The 17516-nt window shown below is 43.4% G+C and overlaps 1 protein-coding gene across 1 annotated transcript in view; it reads left to right on the top strand.

Moving 5' to 3' along the window:
• Window positions 1-17516, top strand: part of TBC1D2B (TBC1 domain family, member 2B) — a gene marked incomplete at its 5' end in the record, with an annotated part of 91310 nt that overhangs the window by 29467 nt on the left and 44327 nt on the right. The window contains one exon of the mRNA XM_010843404.1: window positions 4832-4997. Within this exon, the coding sequence (XP_010841706.1) occupies window positions 4832-4997 (166 nt within the window). The remainder of the gene's footprint in view (window positions 1-4831; window positions 4998-17516) is intronic.

Raw genomic sequence — 17516 nt, 5'->3', positions numbered from 1 at the left:
GGATGGGAGCGCTGGGCATGATGCAGGAGTGCATGGAGGCGTGAGAAGGCAAGAGAGAGAAGCCCTGGATTGGGGTGTGCTCCCCCCATGTCACTCAGGGGGTCTCTCAGGGGCGAGGTGGCAGGAGGGGGGGAGTCAGGAGGGATGGTGAGCACAGATTCTTAGAGAACGGCAGGGCCCGCTGCCTCCTGTCCTCAGCCTGCAGCAGGCCCTTTCTCCACACCACGACCATCGTCCTTCATTTCTTCCTTCAGCCATTTACCAGTGTTTATCGAGTCTGCTGTGGGGTATGTGGCCATCAGCACATCAGACAGAGGTCCGATTCTCACAAGATTTACATCCTTGGTGAGGCTGGGGAGAGAGCGGATGGACAAGTCATTAACCAGACACGTGGGCTGGTCCACCCCGGGGCCTCTGAGACCCCGGCTCGCTGCCTCTGCTTCCTTTGGGGGTAGACGCCCACTGTGCCCTCACTTGGAAGGTGCCTGTGCTGCTTCCGACCACTCCTCCACAAGCTGGGTTAGACTCACTTTGATAAAGGGGAAAAAAGCTTTTTCAGGTTAACCCCACTCTGAGTGACCTCCTCCAGCTCCCAGTGGGGACCCACAGGCTCTCTTTTGCAGTAACTTTGACACACATGGGAATGGCCTTTCCCCAGAGCTCTTTCCTCATTTCTTGGATGACGCTGCATCTTGGCTGTCTGTTCTGCCCTCTTCAGGTGGCCGGAGGGGGGCTAGGAGCAGGAGAGGAAGGGAAGACTCACGGAGGTGACCAGATGTGAGCAGGAGCCTCCCCTGTGTGGGGTCCCCGGTGTTAGACTGCGTCCAGTGGGAAAGACTCCTGGAGATCTGGGAGTGGCCACACTGGGACGATAGAGGCTCTGCTGGAATCAGAACCCAGGAATGTAAAATTTGTAGTCCAAAACTTGCTCAGGAGTATCATTTAGGCATTTGAAAATTTTCAAAAATCACAAAGATCTAAACACCAAAACTCTTCAAGCACAGACTTCCCCCGCTGCAGCTGCACGGGAAAGCACATGTTTGTGACCCCAGTCCATCTCTTGGGGCTGCCAGGAAATACTGTCCTGTCCTAGTTTCTGTCCTCCTTGAAGTGGTCCCCTGAATGCTAATGTTGGTACGTGTATTGAGGAGAAGCCAGCAGCTCCGCTTTTAATTAAGGAAACCTCCACGTGGTCTTTTAAAAACCCCAAACCAGACAAAACAATAATAGCTGAAACTGGGAAATGGCTTCTTTTTCACGTCAGATAATGACTTTTAGAAATGGTCTGTTTTGCCAACATCCTCCCTGGCTCCAGTCCTGTTTCTGCACCCCACCCCCAGGGCCTGAGTTCCTCAGGAAGCATTTCCAGCGTGAGCCCAGGGCTGCTGCAAGGGCTGGGTGTCCTGGTCATGGGCGCTGGGCTGTGCTAGCGCCCTTGACAGCCTCACCCGCAGAAGGGCCGTGCGTCACCTTGCTGCCGACCCACACAGGAAGAAGGGGCTGGACTCGGCTCGAGCAGAAACAGGTGCAGTGTGCTGTGCTTATTTCCTGGCTTGGCTTAGAGCTGTGATGCTTCGCCTGCGAGGGGTCTGTGAAAGACCAGCCTCTGGAAAGCCTGGGTGTTGACTTTACCTTTGTCTAAAGAAGAGGTGTGCCCGTGTGCCCACTGACTGACACATTCTCACAGATGTCGGGTGTCCGCCTCTGCCCGGTACAGTCACTGCACTGCCATGCAGCTGTTGCTGCAGAGACTCTGGTCTTCCATGTCCTGACAGATGAAGTAGGTGGAGGAGACTGGACCCCATTAGTGGTGTTTGAACTTGGATTTTTTTCGTTTGTTTTTTGGAACTCTTTTTTTCTTTCCCCAAATGTAATCTCAAGGGGAACTCCAGGATATAAAAGAGTGAAAAGAGGAACCACTGTGGTTGAAGCTGAGGGCAGGACCCCTTCCTTCTGTCCTGTGGAAAATCCAGAGGAAGGTCTGGATACCAGGGACTCCATGCCTTCAGTGGTGACTTGGAGCTTAACATTTTATTATTTTATGTCTTTCTCCTAGATGTGTTCTCCTTTAGGGCAAGGACTCTGTCTGATCATTTGTTGTCCCCTGAGCACCTCATGCTTCATACACAGTCGTCATTTGAATCAGGAATCAGGTGGTTTGTAATTTCTGGCCTTCTTGACTTAATCTTGTAGTCCATTGCCAAGCCCATAGTTCTTCTGTCTCCCAACACAAATTCTTGCTCTTCCTACTCAGAACCCTACTATGAGCCAGGTGTTGACTCTCCTGGCCAGGCCCCAGTTCCCCTGAGGGATACAGAGAGTCAGTTCGTGTCACACCCAGCCTACTTTTCCCAATGTGTTTCCGGAGCCCTTCCCACACTGGCTACGGTCAAGTGAGTGACCTGCCAGCAAAGTGCGAGCCCGCCGATAGGTGTTCTCACTTGGAGCGTCAGTTTGCAAGGACTCCTGACTCCAGTGTTTCCTGTGCTCTGCCTTCTCTGTCTTCCTGTGCTCGGTGACCTTCACAGGGACTTGTCCTGAGTGAGCTCAGGTTGTGTGCTCATCTGATTAGAAAGTAAATGTTTTCTTGGATATCTGTCCAGCATTCCATTCTGATTGTTTCCACAGAAAGTGATGATTGACATTACCAATCTAGGGATGTTTTATTCCAGGGAAGTATGGATCAAATTGATGATCATGAAACAGTGTTAAATTCTGTTTCAGTTCAGTTCAGTTCAGTCACTCCGTCGTGTCTGACTCTTTGCGACCCCATGAATCGCAGCACGCCAGGCCTCCCTGTCCATCACCATCTCCTGGAGTTCACTGAGACTCACATCCATCGAGTCAGTGATGCCATCCAGCCATCTCATCCTCTGTCATCCCCTTCTCCTCCTGCCCCCAATCCTTCCCAGCATCAGAGTCTTTTCCAATGAGTCAACTCTTCACATGAGCTGGCCAAAGTACTGGAGTTTCAGCCTTAGCATCATTCCTTCCAAAGAAATCCCAGGGCTGATCTCCTTCAGAATGGACTGGTTGGATCTCCTTGCAGTCCAAGGGACTCTCAAGAGTCTTCTCCAACACCACAGTTCAAAAGCATCAATTCTTTGGCGCTCAGCCTTCTTCACAGTCCAACTCTCACATCCATACATGACCACTGGAAAAACCATAGCCTTGACTAGATGAACCTTTGTTGGCAAGGTAATGTCTCTGCTTTTCAATATGCTATCTAGGTTGGTCATAACTTTTCTTCCAAGGAGTGAGCTGGAAGAAATTAATTACAAATTAATTTCATGGCTGCAGTCACCATCCACAGTGATTTTGGAACTCAAAAAAATAAAGTCTGACACTGTTTCCACTGTTTCCCATCTGTTTCCCATGAAGTGATGGGACCAGATGCCATGATCTTTGTTTTCTGAATGTTGAGCTTTAAGCCAACTTTTTCACTCTTCTCTTTCACTTTCATCAAGAGGCTTTTGAGTTCCTCTTCACTTTCTGCCATAAGGGTGGTGTCATCTGCATATCTGAGGTTATTGATATTTCTCTCAGCAATCTTGATTCCAGCTTGTGCTTCTTCCAGTCCAGCGTTTCTCATGATGTACTCTGTTTACAAACATGTATATTCTCAGAGAGATTATACAGTTGGGAAGAATACAAAATATTTATTATTGGATACATTTTACCAGAACTTTAGAAAAGTAAGTTTTTATTATGGGAAATTTTAAGCATATGCAGAGAGAATAACATAATATTACCCACATGTTTATTAGGTAGTTTGAACGATTAGTATTTCATGGCTCATTTTGTTTCATTGATATACTTACCCACTTAATTTTATTATTTGGAAGCAAATAACATGTTGTTTGGGGTGGATATCATTTATTTGTTAAATAACAAAATATTGTTATCTCGAAGCAAATTCTGGACAGCATGTCATTGCAACCTCAAATATTTCAAATGTTTACATTTTTAAGATATAGTTTCGGATTTGATCAGGCTTTAGCATCAGTGCATTTGCCTGTGAATTTACTGAACTGCTGGCCTTTGTGTACAAACTTATTTTTTCAGTGTCACTATTTGCAATTAGCAAGTATGTATATATTCTATTCCCCTCTTACAAAAAAGGGCATTAGTGTAATCTGGTCTGCAGTTTTTTTTTTAACATAACAGTTTATCCTGGAAATTGTTCCTTATTGGTATAGGTAAGTAGACCATGATCACAGCTTTATACTGGGTTTACTGATCTACAAGACAGCAGAGATGAGCTCTAGCTATTTTCCCTGTGCTTTTGCTGTTAACACTTGGTGGTTTGAAGTATGTACAACCTTCCTCTGAGGAACGTGGATCAGCTTTAGACGAAAATGTTTGCAGAACACCCTAGTCATCTACAGATTGTATTTGTATGTAGTACACATTAAAAATATTCTGTAATATTGGATTTCCCTGGTGGTACAGTGTATAAGAATCCACCTGCCAGTGCAGGAGGCACAGGTTCAATCCTTGGTCTGGGAAGATCCCACGAGCCTTGTAGCAACTAAGCCTGTGCACCACACTCCTGAAGCCCGAACGCCCGAGAGCTTGTGCTCTGCAACCAGAGAAGCTACCGCAGTGAGAAGCCCGTGCACAGCAACGAAGAGTGGCCTCCACTCACCCCAACTAGAGAAAGGTTGCGTGCAGCAACGAAGACCCAGTGCAACCAAAAACAAACACTTAAAAATACTGTAATATATATTATGTAAAATTTTGTATAGTTTATCAAGATAGTGTATTATGTAGGATATCAAGTTCCCTGTGGAATCGTTGAATAACTGACCCTTGTTTGCCTTTCTTTCAGATTTAATTAACCTGCACTCAAATGCTTCTGCAGAAAAAGCCAGAAATGTCCTAGCTGTGGAAGCTGCCCCTGGAGAGCTGGTAGGAGAGCAAGCTGCAAATCAGCCCGCCCCAGGGCCTCCGAATTCTATTAACTTCTCTTTTAAACAGTGGGGCACGGAGCTCAGGTGAGTCTTTGGAAAGCATTATGTGAAACTGAAAATGGATTATTTCTGATAATGTATAATTTTATATGTGAGATTATAAAATCACCTGGCATTTGTGAAGGTATTGGTCACAAGGTACTTTCGCATACTTTTAGCTTGTATGGGACTCCTGTTAAGTGCCTGATGCTTTCACACTCAGGGTTTAATTGTTTGAGTATTACCATACTCGGTGATTGACATATGGTCATATGGTTGACGTTTTATGGAGACAACAATTGGCTCAGGAGGAGTCCTTGCCTATGGTCACAAGGCTCCCAGGCTGCAGAGTTGAATGAGCATCACCACAGTCAGTTTCAGAATAATTTTCACCATGCCAAAAGGAAACCCCAGGACCCATTAGCAATCCCTTCCTGTTTCCCCCAAACACCTTCTTCCTATCCTGCCCTTATCTACTTTTTTGTCTCAGTGGATTTGCTGATGCTGCATATTTCCTAGCAGTGACATCCTACGGTACCTCATCTTGCTTCTTTCACTGAGCGTAATGTTTTTAAGGTTTTCATCCAAGTTGTAGCATGTGTCAGGACTTCATCAATATTTCATTTCTCTTTATTGTGGAATAATACTCTGTTATGTGGGTATACCACATTTTGTTTATTCGTCCTTCAGTTAATGGGCGTTTGGATTCTTTCCACTTTTGGGCTACTGTGAATATAGTTGCTGTAAACATCTGTGTGCAGGTTTTATGAAGACATAATTTTTCAGCTTCTTTGAGTAAATATCAAGGAACATGTTGGATCCTATGGTCAGAGCATGTTGAGTTTTGTGAGACTGCCAGGCGGTCTTCTGAAACGTACCACTTTGCCTTCGTTTCTACCAACAATAAATGAGAGTTCCTGTTGCTCCACATCCTTGCCAGCGTTTCATGTCGTCAGCGTTCCGGGTTCTGGCTGTTTCAGTAGTTGTTTAGTGGTAGCTTGTTGGTTTAATTGTCATTTCCTTGATGACATATGAGGTGGACCATTTTTCATATGCGTATTTGCCGCTTGTTTATCTTCTTTGGTGGAGTGTCTGTTAAGGTCTTTGGCCATTTTTAAGATTGGGTTGTTTGTTTTCTTATTGTTGCATTTTAAGGACTCTGTGTATTTTGAATAGCAGTCCTTTGTCAGATTTGTCTTTTGTAAATATATTTTCCCAGCCTGTGACTATCATCTAATTCTCTCAATATTGTCTTTCACAGAGCAGAAGTTTTTAATTTTAATCAAGTCCAGCTTATCAATTATTTCTTTCAAGATCATGTCTTTGTTATTATATCTAAAAAGGTTTCACCATACCCAAGGTTCTGTAGGTTTCCTTCCATGTTAATGTTAACTTGTAGTTCTGTAGTTTTGAGTTTAACATTTACATCTGTGATCCATTTTGAGTCAATTTTTGTGAAGCATATATGGTCTCTGTGTCTGGTTCTTTCTTTTGCATGTGAGAGTCTAGTTGCTGCAGCACTGTTTGTTGAAGAGGTAGTCTTTGCTCCGTTGCATTGTCTTTGCTTCTTTGCCAGTGATCAGTTGATTGTATTTATGCGGTTCTATTTCTGGATTCTCTCTTATGTTCTATTAATGTATTTGTCTTTTCTTTTGCCAGTACCACACTGTCTTGATTACCATAGCTTTATCAGTTCAGTTCAGTTTGGTCGCTCAGTCGTGTCCGACTCTTTGCGACCCCATGAAGCGCAGCACGCCAGGCCTCCCTGTCCATCACCAACTCCCGGAGTTCACTGAGACTCACGTCCATCGAGTCAGTGATGCCATCCAGCCGTCTCATCCTCTGTCGTCCCCTTCTCCTCCTGCCCCCAATCCCTCCTAGCATCAGAGTCTTTTCCAATGAGTCAACTCTTCGCATGAGGTGGCCAAAGTACTGGAGTTTCAGCTTCAGCATCATTCCCTCCAAAGAAATCCCAGGGCTGATCTCCTTCAGAATGGACTGGTTGGATCTCCTTGCAGTCCAAGGGACTCTCAAGAGTCTTCTCCAGCATCACAGTTCAAAAGCATCAATTCTTCAGCTTTATAGTAGGTCTCAAAGTAGAATAGTGTCAGTCTTCCAGCTTTATTCTCCTTCAGTTATTGCGTTGGATAGTCTAAGTCTTTTCCCTCTCCATATAAATGTTAGAATCATTTTGTCGATAATCACAAAATAACTTGCCAGGATTTTGACTGGGATTGCATTGCTTCCCAGGTGGTGCTAGTGGTAAAGAACCCACCTGCCAGTGCAGGAGATGGAAGAAGCGTGGGTTCAACACGCTGGGTGAGAAGATCCCCTCTAAGAGGGCACTGGGACCCACTCCAGTATTCTTGCCTGGAGAATCCCAAGGACAGAGGAGCCTGGTGGACTATGACCCATAGGGTCGCAAAGAGTCAGACACAACTGAAGTGACTTGGCATGCATGCACACATTGAATCTGTAGATAAAATTGGCAAGAACTGACAATACTGAGGCTTTCTCACCATGAGTGTGGAATATTTCTCCATTTATTTTGTTCTTCTTTGATTTCATTCATCAGAGTTTTGTAGTTTTCCTTATATATAGATCTTATATGTACATTTTGTTAGATTTATATACCTAAGTATTTTACTTTCTTGGTGCTAATGTAAATGATACTGTATTGTTAATTTCAAATTCCATTTGTTCATTGTTGGTATGTAGGAAAACAATTGAATTTTATATGTTAATCTCATATTGTGCAACCTTGATATAATCACTTACTAGTCCCAAGAATGTTTTGGTTAATCTTTTCAGATTTTCTACATAAATGGTTGTGTCATCTATGAACAGTTTTATGTCTTCCTTACCAATATCTTTACTTCCTTACCAGTACTTTCTTTTCTTTGCCTTATTGCATTAGCAAGATTTGCAGTACAGAGCTGAAAAGGAGTGGTGGGAGGAGGCATCTTTGCCTGGTACATGGTCTTAGTGGGGGCTTCCCCAGTGGCTCAAGTGGTAAAGAATCTGCCTGTAATGCAAGTAACACAGGAGACCCAGGTTCAATACCCGGGTCGGAAAGATACCCTGGAGGAGGAAATGGCAACCCACTCCAGTAATCCTGCATGGAGAATCCCATGGACAGAGGAGCCTGGTGGGCTACAGTCCATGGGGTTGCAAAGAGTCGGACACAACTTGGCACATGCTCACTCAGCCTTAGCCTGGTCTTAGTGAAAATGCTTCAGGTTTCTGGCCATTAAATAGGATGTTAATTTTAGGATTTTTTGTAGATGGTCTTTATCAAGTTGAGAAAGTTCCCTCTATTCCTAGTTTATTGAGAGTTTTTATCATGAATGGGTGTTGGATTTTGTCAGACGCATTTTCTGTGTGAATTGATATGATTATGTGGTTTTCCTTTTCTAGTCTGTGATATGATGAATTATGTTAATTGATTTTGAATGTTGAATGAGTCTTGCTTACCTGGGATAAATCTTAGTTCGTTGTGAAGTATAGTTCTTTTTATACATTGTTGAATTTGATATGCTAATATTTTGTTGAGGATTTTTATATCTGTGTTCATGAGAGACATTGGTCTTTAGTTTCTTTTCTTATACTGTCTTTAGTAGGGGAATACTGGCCTCATAGAATGAGTTAGGAAGTATTCTTTCTGCTTCTATCCTCTCAAAGAGACTGTGGATAATTAATATAATTTCTTTCTTAAATGTTTAGTAGAATTTACCAGTGAACCCATTTGCACCTGTGCTTTCTGTTTTGGAAGATTATTTATTCCATTTAAAGAGCATGTATATCCTATTCAGATCATTTATTTCTTCTCATGTGAGTTTTGGCAGATTGTGCCTCTCAAGGAATTGGTCCATTTCATCTAAGTTATCAAATTTATGGGAATTGAGTTTTTTTTATTGTATTTCTTGCTTATTCTTTTAGTTTCCAAAGAATCCGTGGTTATTTTCCCTCTTTAATCTCTGGTATTTGTAATTAGCATCATCTCTTTTTTCCTTAGTTAGCCCAGCTAGAGACTTACCACACCAGTTGATCTCTTCAAAGAACCAGCTTTGTTTTCATTTTTTACTGTATTGATTTCCTGTTTTCAGTTTTATTGATTTCTGCTCTAATTCTTATTATTTATTTTCTTCTGCTTACTTTGGATTTAATTTTCTCTTCTTTTTCTAGTGTCCTAAGGTAGAAACTTAGATTACTGATTTTAGATCTTTCATCTTTTCTATTATATACATCCAGTGCTATACATTTCCCTCTAAGCACTGGTTTTGCTGCATTGTGCAAATTTTGATAATTTATGTGTTCATTTGTTAAAAATATTTTAAAACTTGTATTGAGATGTCTTCTTTGACTCACATGTCAATTGAATATGTGTTGTTTAATCTCCACATACTTGATTTTCTTGTTGTTGATACCTTTCTGTTACTGATTTCTGGTTTAATTCTACTTTGGTTTAAAAGCAGACATTGTATGATTTCTGTTCTTTAAATTTGTTAATGTGTATTTTATGGCCCAGAATGTAATCTGTCCTGATGAGTGTTCCATGTGAGGAAAATGTATTTTCTGCTCTTGCTGGATGAAGTGATTTGTAGATGTCATTTATACAAGTTGATGAATGGTGTTGTTGAGTTCACCTGTGTCCTTACTGATTTTTGCCTGCTGGATTTGTCTGTGTCAGATAGAGGGGTACTTAAGACTCCGTCTGTGTTGGTGGATTCATCTATTTCTCCTTTCAGGGCTATCAGTTTTTGCCTCACATACTTTAAATGCTCTGTTGTTAGGTGCATACACATTAAGAATTTTATGTCTTCTTGAATAATTGACCCCTTTATCATCATGTCCTGGCCTCCTTTATCCCTGATAACTTCCCTTACTTGGAAGTCCACTCTCTTTGAATTTAATATGGCTCTCCCACTTTCTTTTGGTTAATGTTAGTGCAATATATTTTTCTCTATTTACTTTAATCTATTTGCATCTTTATTTTAAGGTGGATTTCTTGCAGATAACATATAGTTGTGAGCTGATTTTTGATCAGTTCTGGCAATTTGAGTCTTTTAATTGATACATTTACACCATTGACATTCAAAGTGATTATTGATTTAGTTCGATTAATGTATACTGCATTCATTAGGGTGTTTTCTGTTAACATTTGTTATCCTTGTTCTTTGTTGCTATTTTTGTCTTCCACTTCCTTACTGCCTTTTGTAGTTTAATTGAACATTTTTTATGGTTCCATTTTCTTTCCTTTCTTGGCACATCAGTTATACTTCTTCCTGTTTTTTTTTTTTTCCTTTTTAGTGGTTACCCTAGGGTTTCCAATATATGTTTACAATGAATTCAAGTCCACTTTGAAATAACACTATTCCACTTTACAGGTTGTGTGAGTATGTTATAACAACAAAATAATCATAATTATCCACTCTAGTTCCTTATATTATTGCTATTATTCATTTCACTTATGTATGAAGCATAAATAGCACATATATACAAAAAATATATACATAAGCATCCACAATATATGCATAATAAGTTTATACATATGTAAAACATATATCAGCATAACATATACATGGCAAAAAATGGGGAAACAATGGAAACAGCGAGACTGTTTTCTTGGGCTCCAAAATCACTGTAGATGGTGACTTCCACCATGAAATTAAAAGTGCTTGCTCCTTGGAAGAAAAGCTGTGAGCAACCTAGACAGCATGTTAAAAAGCAGAGACATTACTTCGCCAACAAAGGTCCATCTAGTTAAAGCTATGGTTTTTCCAGTAGTCATGTACAGATGTGAGAGTTGGACTATAAAGAAATCTGAGCGCCAAAGAATTGATGTTTTTGAACTGTGGTGTTGGAGGAGATGCTTGAGAGTCCCTTGGACTGCAAGGAGATCCAACCAGTCCATTCTAAAGGAAGTCAGTCCTGAATGCCCATTGGAAGGACTGATGCTGAAGCTGAAACTCCAATACTTTGGCCACCTGATGTGAAGAACTGACTCATTTGAAAAGACCCTGATGCTGGGAAACATTGAAGGTGGGAGGAGAAGGGGACAACAGAGGATGAGATGGTTGGATGGCATCACCAACTCGATGGACATGAGTGTGAGGAAGCTCTGGGAGGTGATGATGGACAGAGAAGCCTGGCATGCTGCAGTCAATGGGGTTTCAAAGAGTCGGACATGACTGAGCAACTGAACTGAACATACACATAACAGATATACATAAGTGTACATTCCTAGTATTATTATTTTGAATAGACTGTTATCTATTAGATCAATTAGAATAAGGAAAATAGGAAAATGTTTTTATTTTATTTATTCCTTCTTCAGTACTCTTCCTTTATGTTGAATTTGAGTTTCTCACCTATATTATTTTTCTTCTTTCTAAAGAACTTAGTGTTTCTTGCAAGCCAAATCTACTAGCAATAGATTCCCTCAAAAAATTTTTTTTTGCCTGAGAAAGTCTTTACTTTTTAAAAAATTCTTCTTCACTTTTGAAGGATAATTTCACACTTTACAGAGTTCTCGATTGGTGGGATAATTTTTTTTCTCCCGACACTTTAAATATTTCAGTCTGTTTTTATTTGCAGAGTTTCTGAGGAGAGGTCACATGTAATTGTCTTTGTTCTTCTACAAGTGAGGAAGTTCTTTTCCTTTGCTTCTTTCAGAGTTTTTTATCTTTGATTTTCTGTAATTTGAAAATGGTGTGCCATGCTGTGGGCTTTTTGGCATTTATCGTGCCAAGTACTTCTTCTTTTCCCCTCTCTTTCCTCTGCTTCTGGATGCCCATTGTGTGTGTGTTATACCCTTTGTGGTTGCCCCATGGGTGCTCTCTTCCTTTTTCTTTTTTTTTCCAGCCTTTGTTCTCTTTGCCTTTTGGTTTTGGGGGATTCTATCGGGATATCTGTATACTCAGTTTAACTGTGTCCGGTTTATTCATAAGCCCATCAAAGACATTCTTCGTTTTTTTGCAGTGTTTTTGCCTCTAGAATTTATTTTTTGTTCTTTTTTTAGCATCTCCACCTTGGCTTACGCTGTCTGTCCTTTTTCATTGGTTTTGAGTCTTGGCTGTGGTGGGTCTTCGTTGCTGTGTGCGGGCTTTATGTAGTTGTGGTGAGCGGGTGCTGTTTGTTGTGGTCCTCGGGCTCCTCATTTCAGTGGCTTCTCTTGTCGCAGAGCATAGGCTGTAGGGTGTGCAGGCTTCAGTAGCTGTGGCACTCGGGCATAGTACTGTGGCTTCCAGGCTCAGTAGTTGCAGGGCATGGGCTTAGTTGCCCCGTGGCATGTGGGAATCTTCCCAGATCAGGGATCACACTGGTGTCCCTGCGTGGCAAGTCAGATTCTTAACCACTGGACCACTAGGGAAGCCCTGGCTGGCTGTTCTTGCATGCTGTCTTATCCATCAGAGCCCTGAGCATATTAATTATAGTTGTAAATCCCCAGTCTGATACTCCAGCGTCCTGGCTATGTCTGGTTCTGATGCTTGTTTATCTCTTCAAACTGTGGAGTTTTTTTGCCTTTTGATATGCTTTGCAGTTTTGCCTTGTAGCTGAACATAGTGTTCTGGGTTGAAGTAACTGCTGTAAATAGGCGTTTAGTAATATGGTGATGAGGTGTGGGAGGTGAGGAAGTGTTGTATAGTCCTGTGATTAGGGCTCAGGCTCTTAGTGAGCCTGTGCCTCTGCAGTGTGAACTTCACAAGCGTTTCTCAGTATTTTTATTCCCCCTTAGATGGGGCAGGATGGCTAGAATGGGCTAGAGTTGGGTATTTCCCTTCCCACAGGTCATTTGGGCTCCAGTAATACCCAGGTTAGGCTCTGGTTAATAGTTTTCCTGGAAGGCAGGCCTTGTTAAGAGCAGAGAGCTCTGGAATATTTAAAAATTATTCCTTTTCCCCTCTCCCTGCCAGAAATCAGAGGGGATTTTTCTCTGCTATTCACTGTGGGAACGTTGTTTAGCCCTGGAGGTAAGTCTCACAATACCATGAGCTCCCTTGTGACTGGGTCCCCTGGAGTTTTTAACTCACAGAGGTGTCTGTACTGAGCCTCCAGCAAGCCAGCAGTTACAGTGAGTTTTCCTCCCCTGGCACTGGTTCCCTAGTTGAGTTTCTGCTCCAATAAGCTGTGACTCCCTGTATCGGCCTGCCTCTCCAGTATTGGGGGTAGCGGCATGCCCTGTGTTCTCCCCTCACTTATGGATCCAAGAAGTGGCTTGTTCCTTCAGTCACTGTTTCCCCAAGTTCTCACTCCTTGAACTGCTATTTTCTGGCCATTCTGTGCTTTGCTCTTCACCCAGGACCATCACTCAGGGTGTGTCCTTCTGCCTGGCGTGCCCCATCTCCTCTGATTCAGTCCCTCGCCAGCCAGCACTGAGGGGAAGGTGGGAGGGAGGAGGCAAGGCGGGGCTCTCTGCCTGGATGCCTGCAGCTAGAGCAGCACTGCTCTCACTGACCTCAACCTGTTGGACCAAAGAAAGGGTTCTACTCTCCTAAAAAGGTTAGAAAGTCGCCAAGAGATGACCCCTTTATTTTACATGTTAAAAAGTTGGCACTTAAGAGAGGTAAAGAAACCTCAGAAAAGTGTCTCAGGGGCTCTGAGGAGCTCGGTTCTTTACGTCTCAGGACAGAAAGAATTCATTGAGAGGCAAAGTGATAGAGAAGAAGTGATTTATTGGAACAGGATGCTCATGAGATTTACACGCAGGCAGGCAAGAGGGTGCCACCCCAAGAACTTAGTGGGCTGCAGTTGTATAATCAGAGAAAAAGAGGGGAGGGGAATAAGACCACCTTCTTCCTCATTCTTTGAGTCTTTAACTCTCCCAACATGTTGGGTGGGGGAGTTTTTGGCCCTGGATGGCGCATCCAGGACTGTCATGGTGCTATGGAAAAATGATTTCAAATCTCAGTTTAATGAGGGTCTTTCACTTTGAAATGTCACCTTACCCAAATTATTGTTTTTTATGTGTGCAGAGAGCATGTTTAGGGGTCATTAGCTTACTGACAACCCACTCCAGTGTTCTTGCCTGGAGAATCCCAGGGACGGGGGGAACCTGGTGGGCTGCCGTCTAAGGGGTCTCACAGAGTCGGACATGACTGAAGCGACTTAGCAGCAGCAGCTTACTGACATCACTGGGTAGGATGTGGGTCTCATTCCACCATTGACATATTGTTTGGGGTGTGTCTTACGCTTCTGTTCCATGGTTTTGTTGCTAGGCAGACCTGTTTTCTTGAGTGATCATTAACTTACAGGAATCTCCCATACTTTTTTCTTTAATTACTGTCCCTTATTGGAATTAACTATTCAATCACCTACTGTTTCCCTTTTCTCTGTCCCTGTCAGTAAGGTGACTTGCTCAAGACACATAGCAAGTGTGTGGAAGATCTGAAAGGCACCGTGGTGCCTTGATTGGAGCCCAGTGTTCCTTCCACCTCTTGTTGTAAGAACATAGTTAGGAAATGATTGATGTGCCAGATTTTCATGCCTGACTAGTTCCATCTGCCCTCAAAGTTAGATAATGGAATGGGGAGACAGACTCGTAACACTGGGGGCTTTCTGATTACGGAGTGTGTTTCCCCTAAGCAAGTGAGCACGTGTCACCTTTGCCTTAACAACGACAGTTCACGTTCAGGGTTGAAGGTCACACTAGGAGTTATCTTCTATCAGCTGTGCCTTCCCACCATAGCCCAGTGATTAAGAACCAGGCAGCCAAGTTCAGTTCCCAGCTCTATGACTTGAAGCTGCATAACTTGGGCAGATTACTTAACGTTCATTTGTAAGATGGGGGTAATAATCACACTTACTCTGGGAGATCAGCATGATGGTGGTGGTAATTTAATGCATATAGACTACTTTGAGCAGCACCTGACCCTCACTAAGTACTGGATGAGGGTTAGTTGCTGCCTTTGTTGGGGGGACACAGCCCATGGCAAAGCCATTCTCCATGGTGGTCCAGGGGGCCACTTTCTGTAAAAACCCTGATGTTTGTTGATTGGCATATGGATCTTAGGTGTTTATGGTTTTTGTTTTCTTTTTTTGTTTGCAGCGTGCTTAAAAAAGGTTTAAATATCCAGTAAAATGCTTTAGATGCACAGAGATTTTTTTTGTTTGTTTTTTTGAGAGGTTTTAATGACCATAGAAATATTAAAACAAATTTCTGTATTATAAACTAATGGCTTAAAAATTACATATATTTTATATAAATTTAAATGGTATTTTAGAGTGTCATCAGGGCTTAAGGGATAATTGAATGCTTGTCTGCTGTGTTTTTATTCTGTTTATCAATACAGTTGAAACTCTCCTAACCAGCTTCCACCAGCTGCCCTGTTTACCTGGTATTTTAAATTGTCTCTATAGAGCCGTGGTCCTCAATGACTGCAGGAGATTAAGGGCTACTGCAGGGCACTCTGTGCCCCTACTCCCACCAGCCAGCTGCAAACTTACCAAGAGCTGGCTGACTTTGTTCCTAACTAGTTAATGCTAACTAGTTGTACATGTTACTGTAATTATATAATTGAGTGAAATACTTAGTAAACCCATAACATGTTAAAATCAGTTGCTTTTTCTGTGAAAAAGCAAGTTAAATGCATGGGGGAAATTTGATAAAGGTGAGTCACTAAAAAATAGCCAGGATGTGGGTGACACAGTTGTGAAAGATAGGAGAAAAAAAATTGTTCAAAACCTATAAAGATTCTATGCTTAGATTGTTTTTCAACTTTAAGTCCCTAAACTACTTTTTAAAAACAAGCAGAACAAATTTAGAAAAGTCAGATAATGTCTTATGGGTGTGATTTATCCAGGAAAGATACCAGGGAGCCATGGTCAGTAGCCCCAGACTCAGGAGGAAGCCTTGGCCGGCCTCCCTTAGGGGGCTGGCACGCCAGTGCACGCTTCTGTGTGCCTTCACCGGTCCATGTGTCTAAGTTACTGGTAAATGGTTTCCTGCTTTAACCAGGGTTTTCATTAATCTACTAACAGTCCAGATCACTTCAGGTAGAAGAATTGGCTCTTGTGTGTAGTTCTAGCTGATCCTTGTGTGAGTGTGCATGCTCCGCGGTGGGAGTATGACTGTGTGCCCTGGAGCTGTGCAGAATTCGAGTGAGGTGGGTATGCGTGGGAGGTGCTCGGGCTGCAGCCATGCTACAGGTTATGTGATGACGGTGAGCACGGCCCTGTGGTTCTGTGGGTCTGGACTGGGTGTCCATCCAGGAGCTCAGCCGTGCCTGACACACGAGTGAGCGGCAGGAGTGGGGTCTTGCTGCGGCTCGTGCTCTTTGTAATCAGCCTGGGTTTTGGAATCACAGCTCTGCTACTCATTAGCTGTGTGATGTTGAGCCAGTTTTTTAAGTTCTCTGAGTCTTATATTCTCCATTAGTAAATTGGCGTGTGTGTGTTTGTGTGTGTGTGTGAATACCCTTCCCTATTGGTTGGGTGTGAAGGTGAAGGTTATTAGTAAGAACTGCCTGGCTGAGTGTCTGACTCAGTGTAAGTGCTCAGTGGAGAGTGCTTACCCGATCCAGTGCTGCTGGTATTGCTGCCACTGTCGTTACCCTGCCCCCGCTGAGCCAGTAAGTGAAGTGGGTCTTTATTATCCATCAGTGGAGAGGGTGTCTATCTGGAGGATGGGTGTGGAGACTGGGTTGGCTAAGAAAGCGTCCTTATCCTTCCAGTCTTGCCTCTGATGGGTCTTCAGCCGGCCCTGCCGCTAGCCCTGCTCTGACCCTTTGTTTTTTGCTCCCCTCTTGAGCCCTTAGGCCAGGTAGATACAGTTGTTCCCGTGAATGGCTGGTGCTCTCAGGAGACTGTTCTGGTTTGGTTAGCTAGGACCATGGCTGGTGGCTCACCCTGTCTGTAGCAGAGGGCCTAAAGCAAGGGGATGATTGGTGAATTTGGGGAAGTCATTCATGCCCAGTAGCTGTAACGTGGTATTCATCTGTGGTTTTCCCTATAAAGCTGAGCTATGTTTATACCAAGAAAGAATTTAGTCACCATACTGCTGCCCCACACTGATGATTTAAAGCCTGGCCTCCCAGAGAGGCGAGTGTGGAGGAGGGTGGCCAACTCCTTGGCCGGTGGAATTTCAGTGATTGCACAAGCTGGTCGGGCTGTCTGCGCCCTGCTGCATCAGCGCCCAGTCCTTGCTGACATCTCCTGGGAGTGGGGTTCACGCTCAGCACCTCTGTCCCAGCTGTCCTCGCCACCTCCACTGGCCACGCACTTCCAGGAACCCACACGTCAGAAGGGGCATGGTTGTGTGACACCACTCTGAAAATCGCTGCAATTGTGAGAGGAGCCATGGCTGTGGCATATAACCCTGGCTGGGATGTGTGGTCATCCTCCTTAACATGGGAAACAGAGAACTTAGGTGCCTTATTCAGGGCCACCAAGGGAGGACAAGATTGGCCCACGTCTGCCATGGTATTTAGAATTGGGGGCTGGGAAGGGGAAGCTGCCAGCTCCTGTTACCCTCTGCAGGGCCTGGGCCCACCTGTGGCAGGAACCCTACTCAGTGACCTCAGTCAGTTCTCACCACTAGTTCAAGGTTTGCAGGAAGAGTCTCCT

This window comes from Bison bison, unplaced genomic scaffold (assembly GCF_000754665.1).
Source record: "Bison bison bison isolate TAMUID 2011002044 unplaced genomic scaffold, Bison_UMD1.0 scf7180017864181, whole genome shotgun sequence".
NCBI classification, from domain to species: domain Eukaryota; kingdom Metazoa; phylum Chordata; class Mammalia; order Artiodactyla; family Bovidae; genus Bison; species Bison bison.
This window is presented reverse-complemented; position numbering and strand designations above follow the sequence as displayed.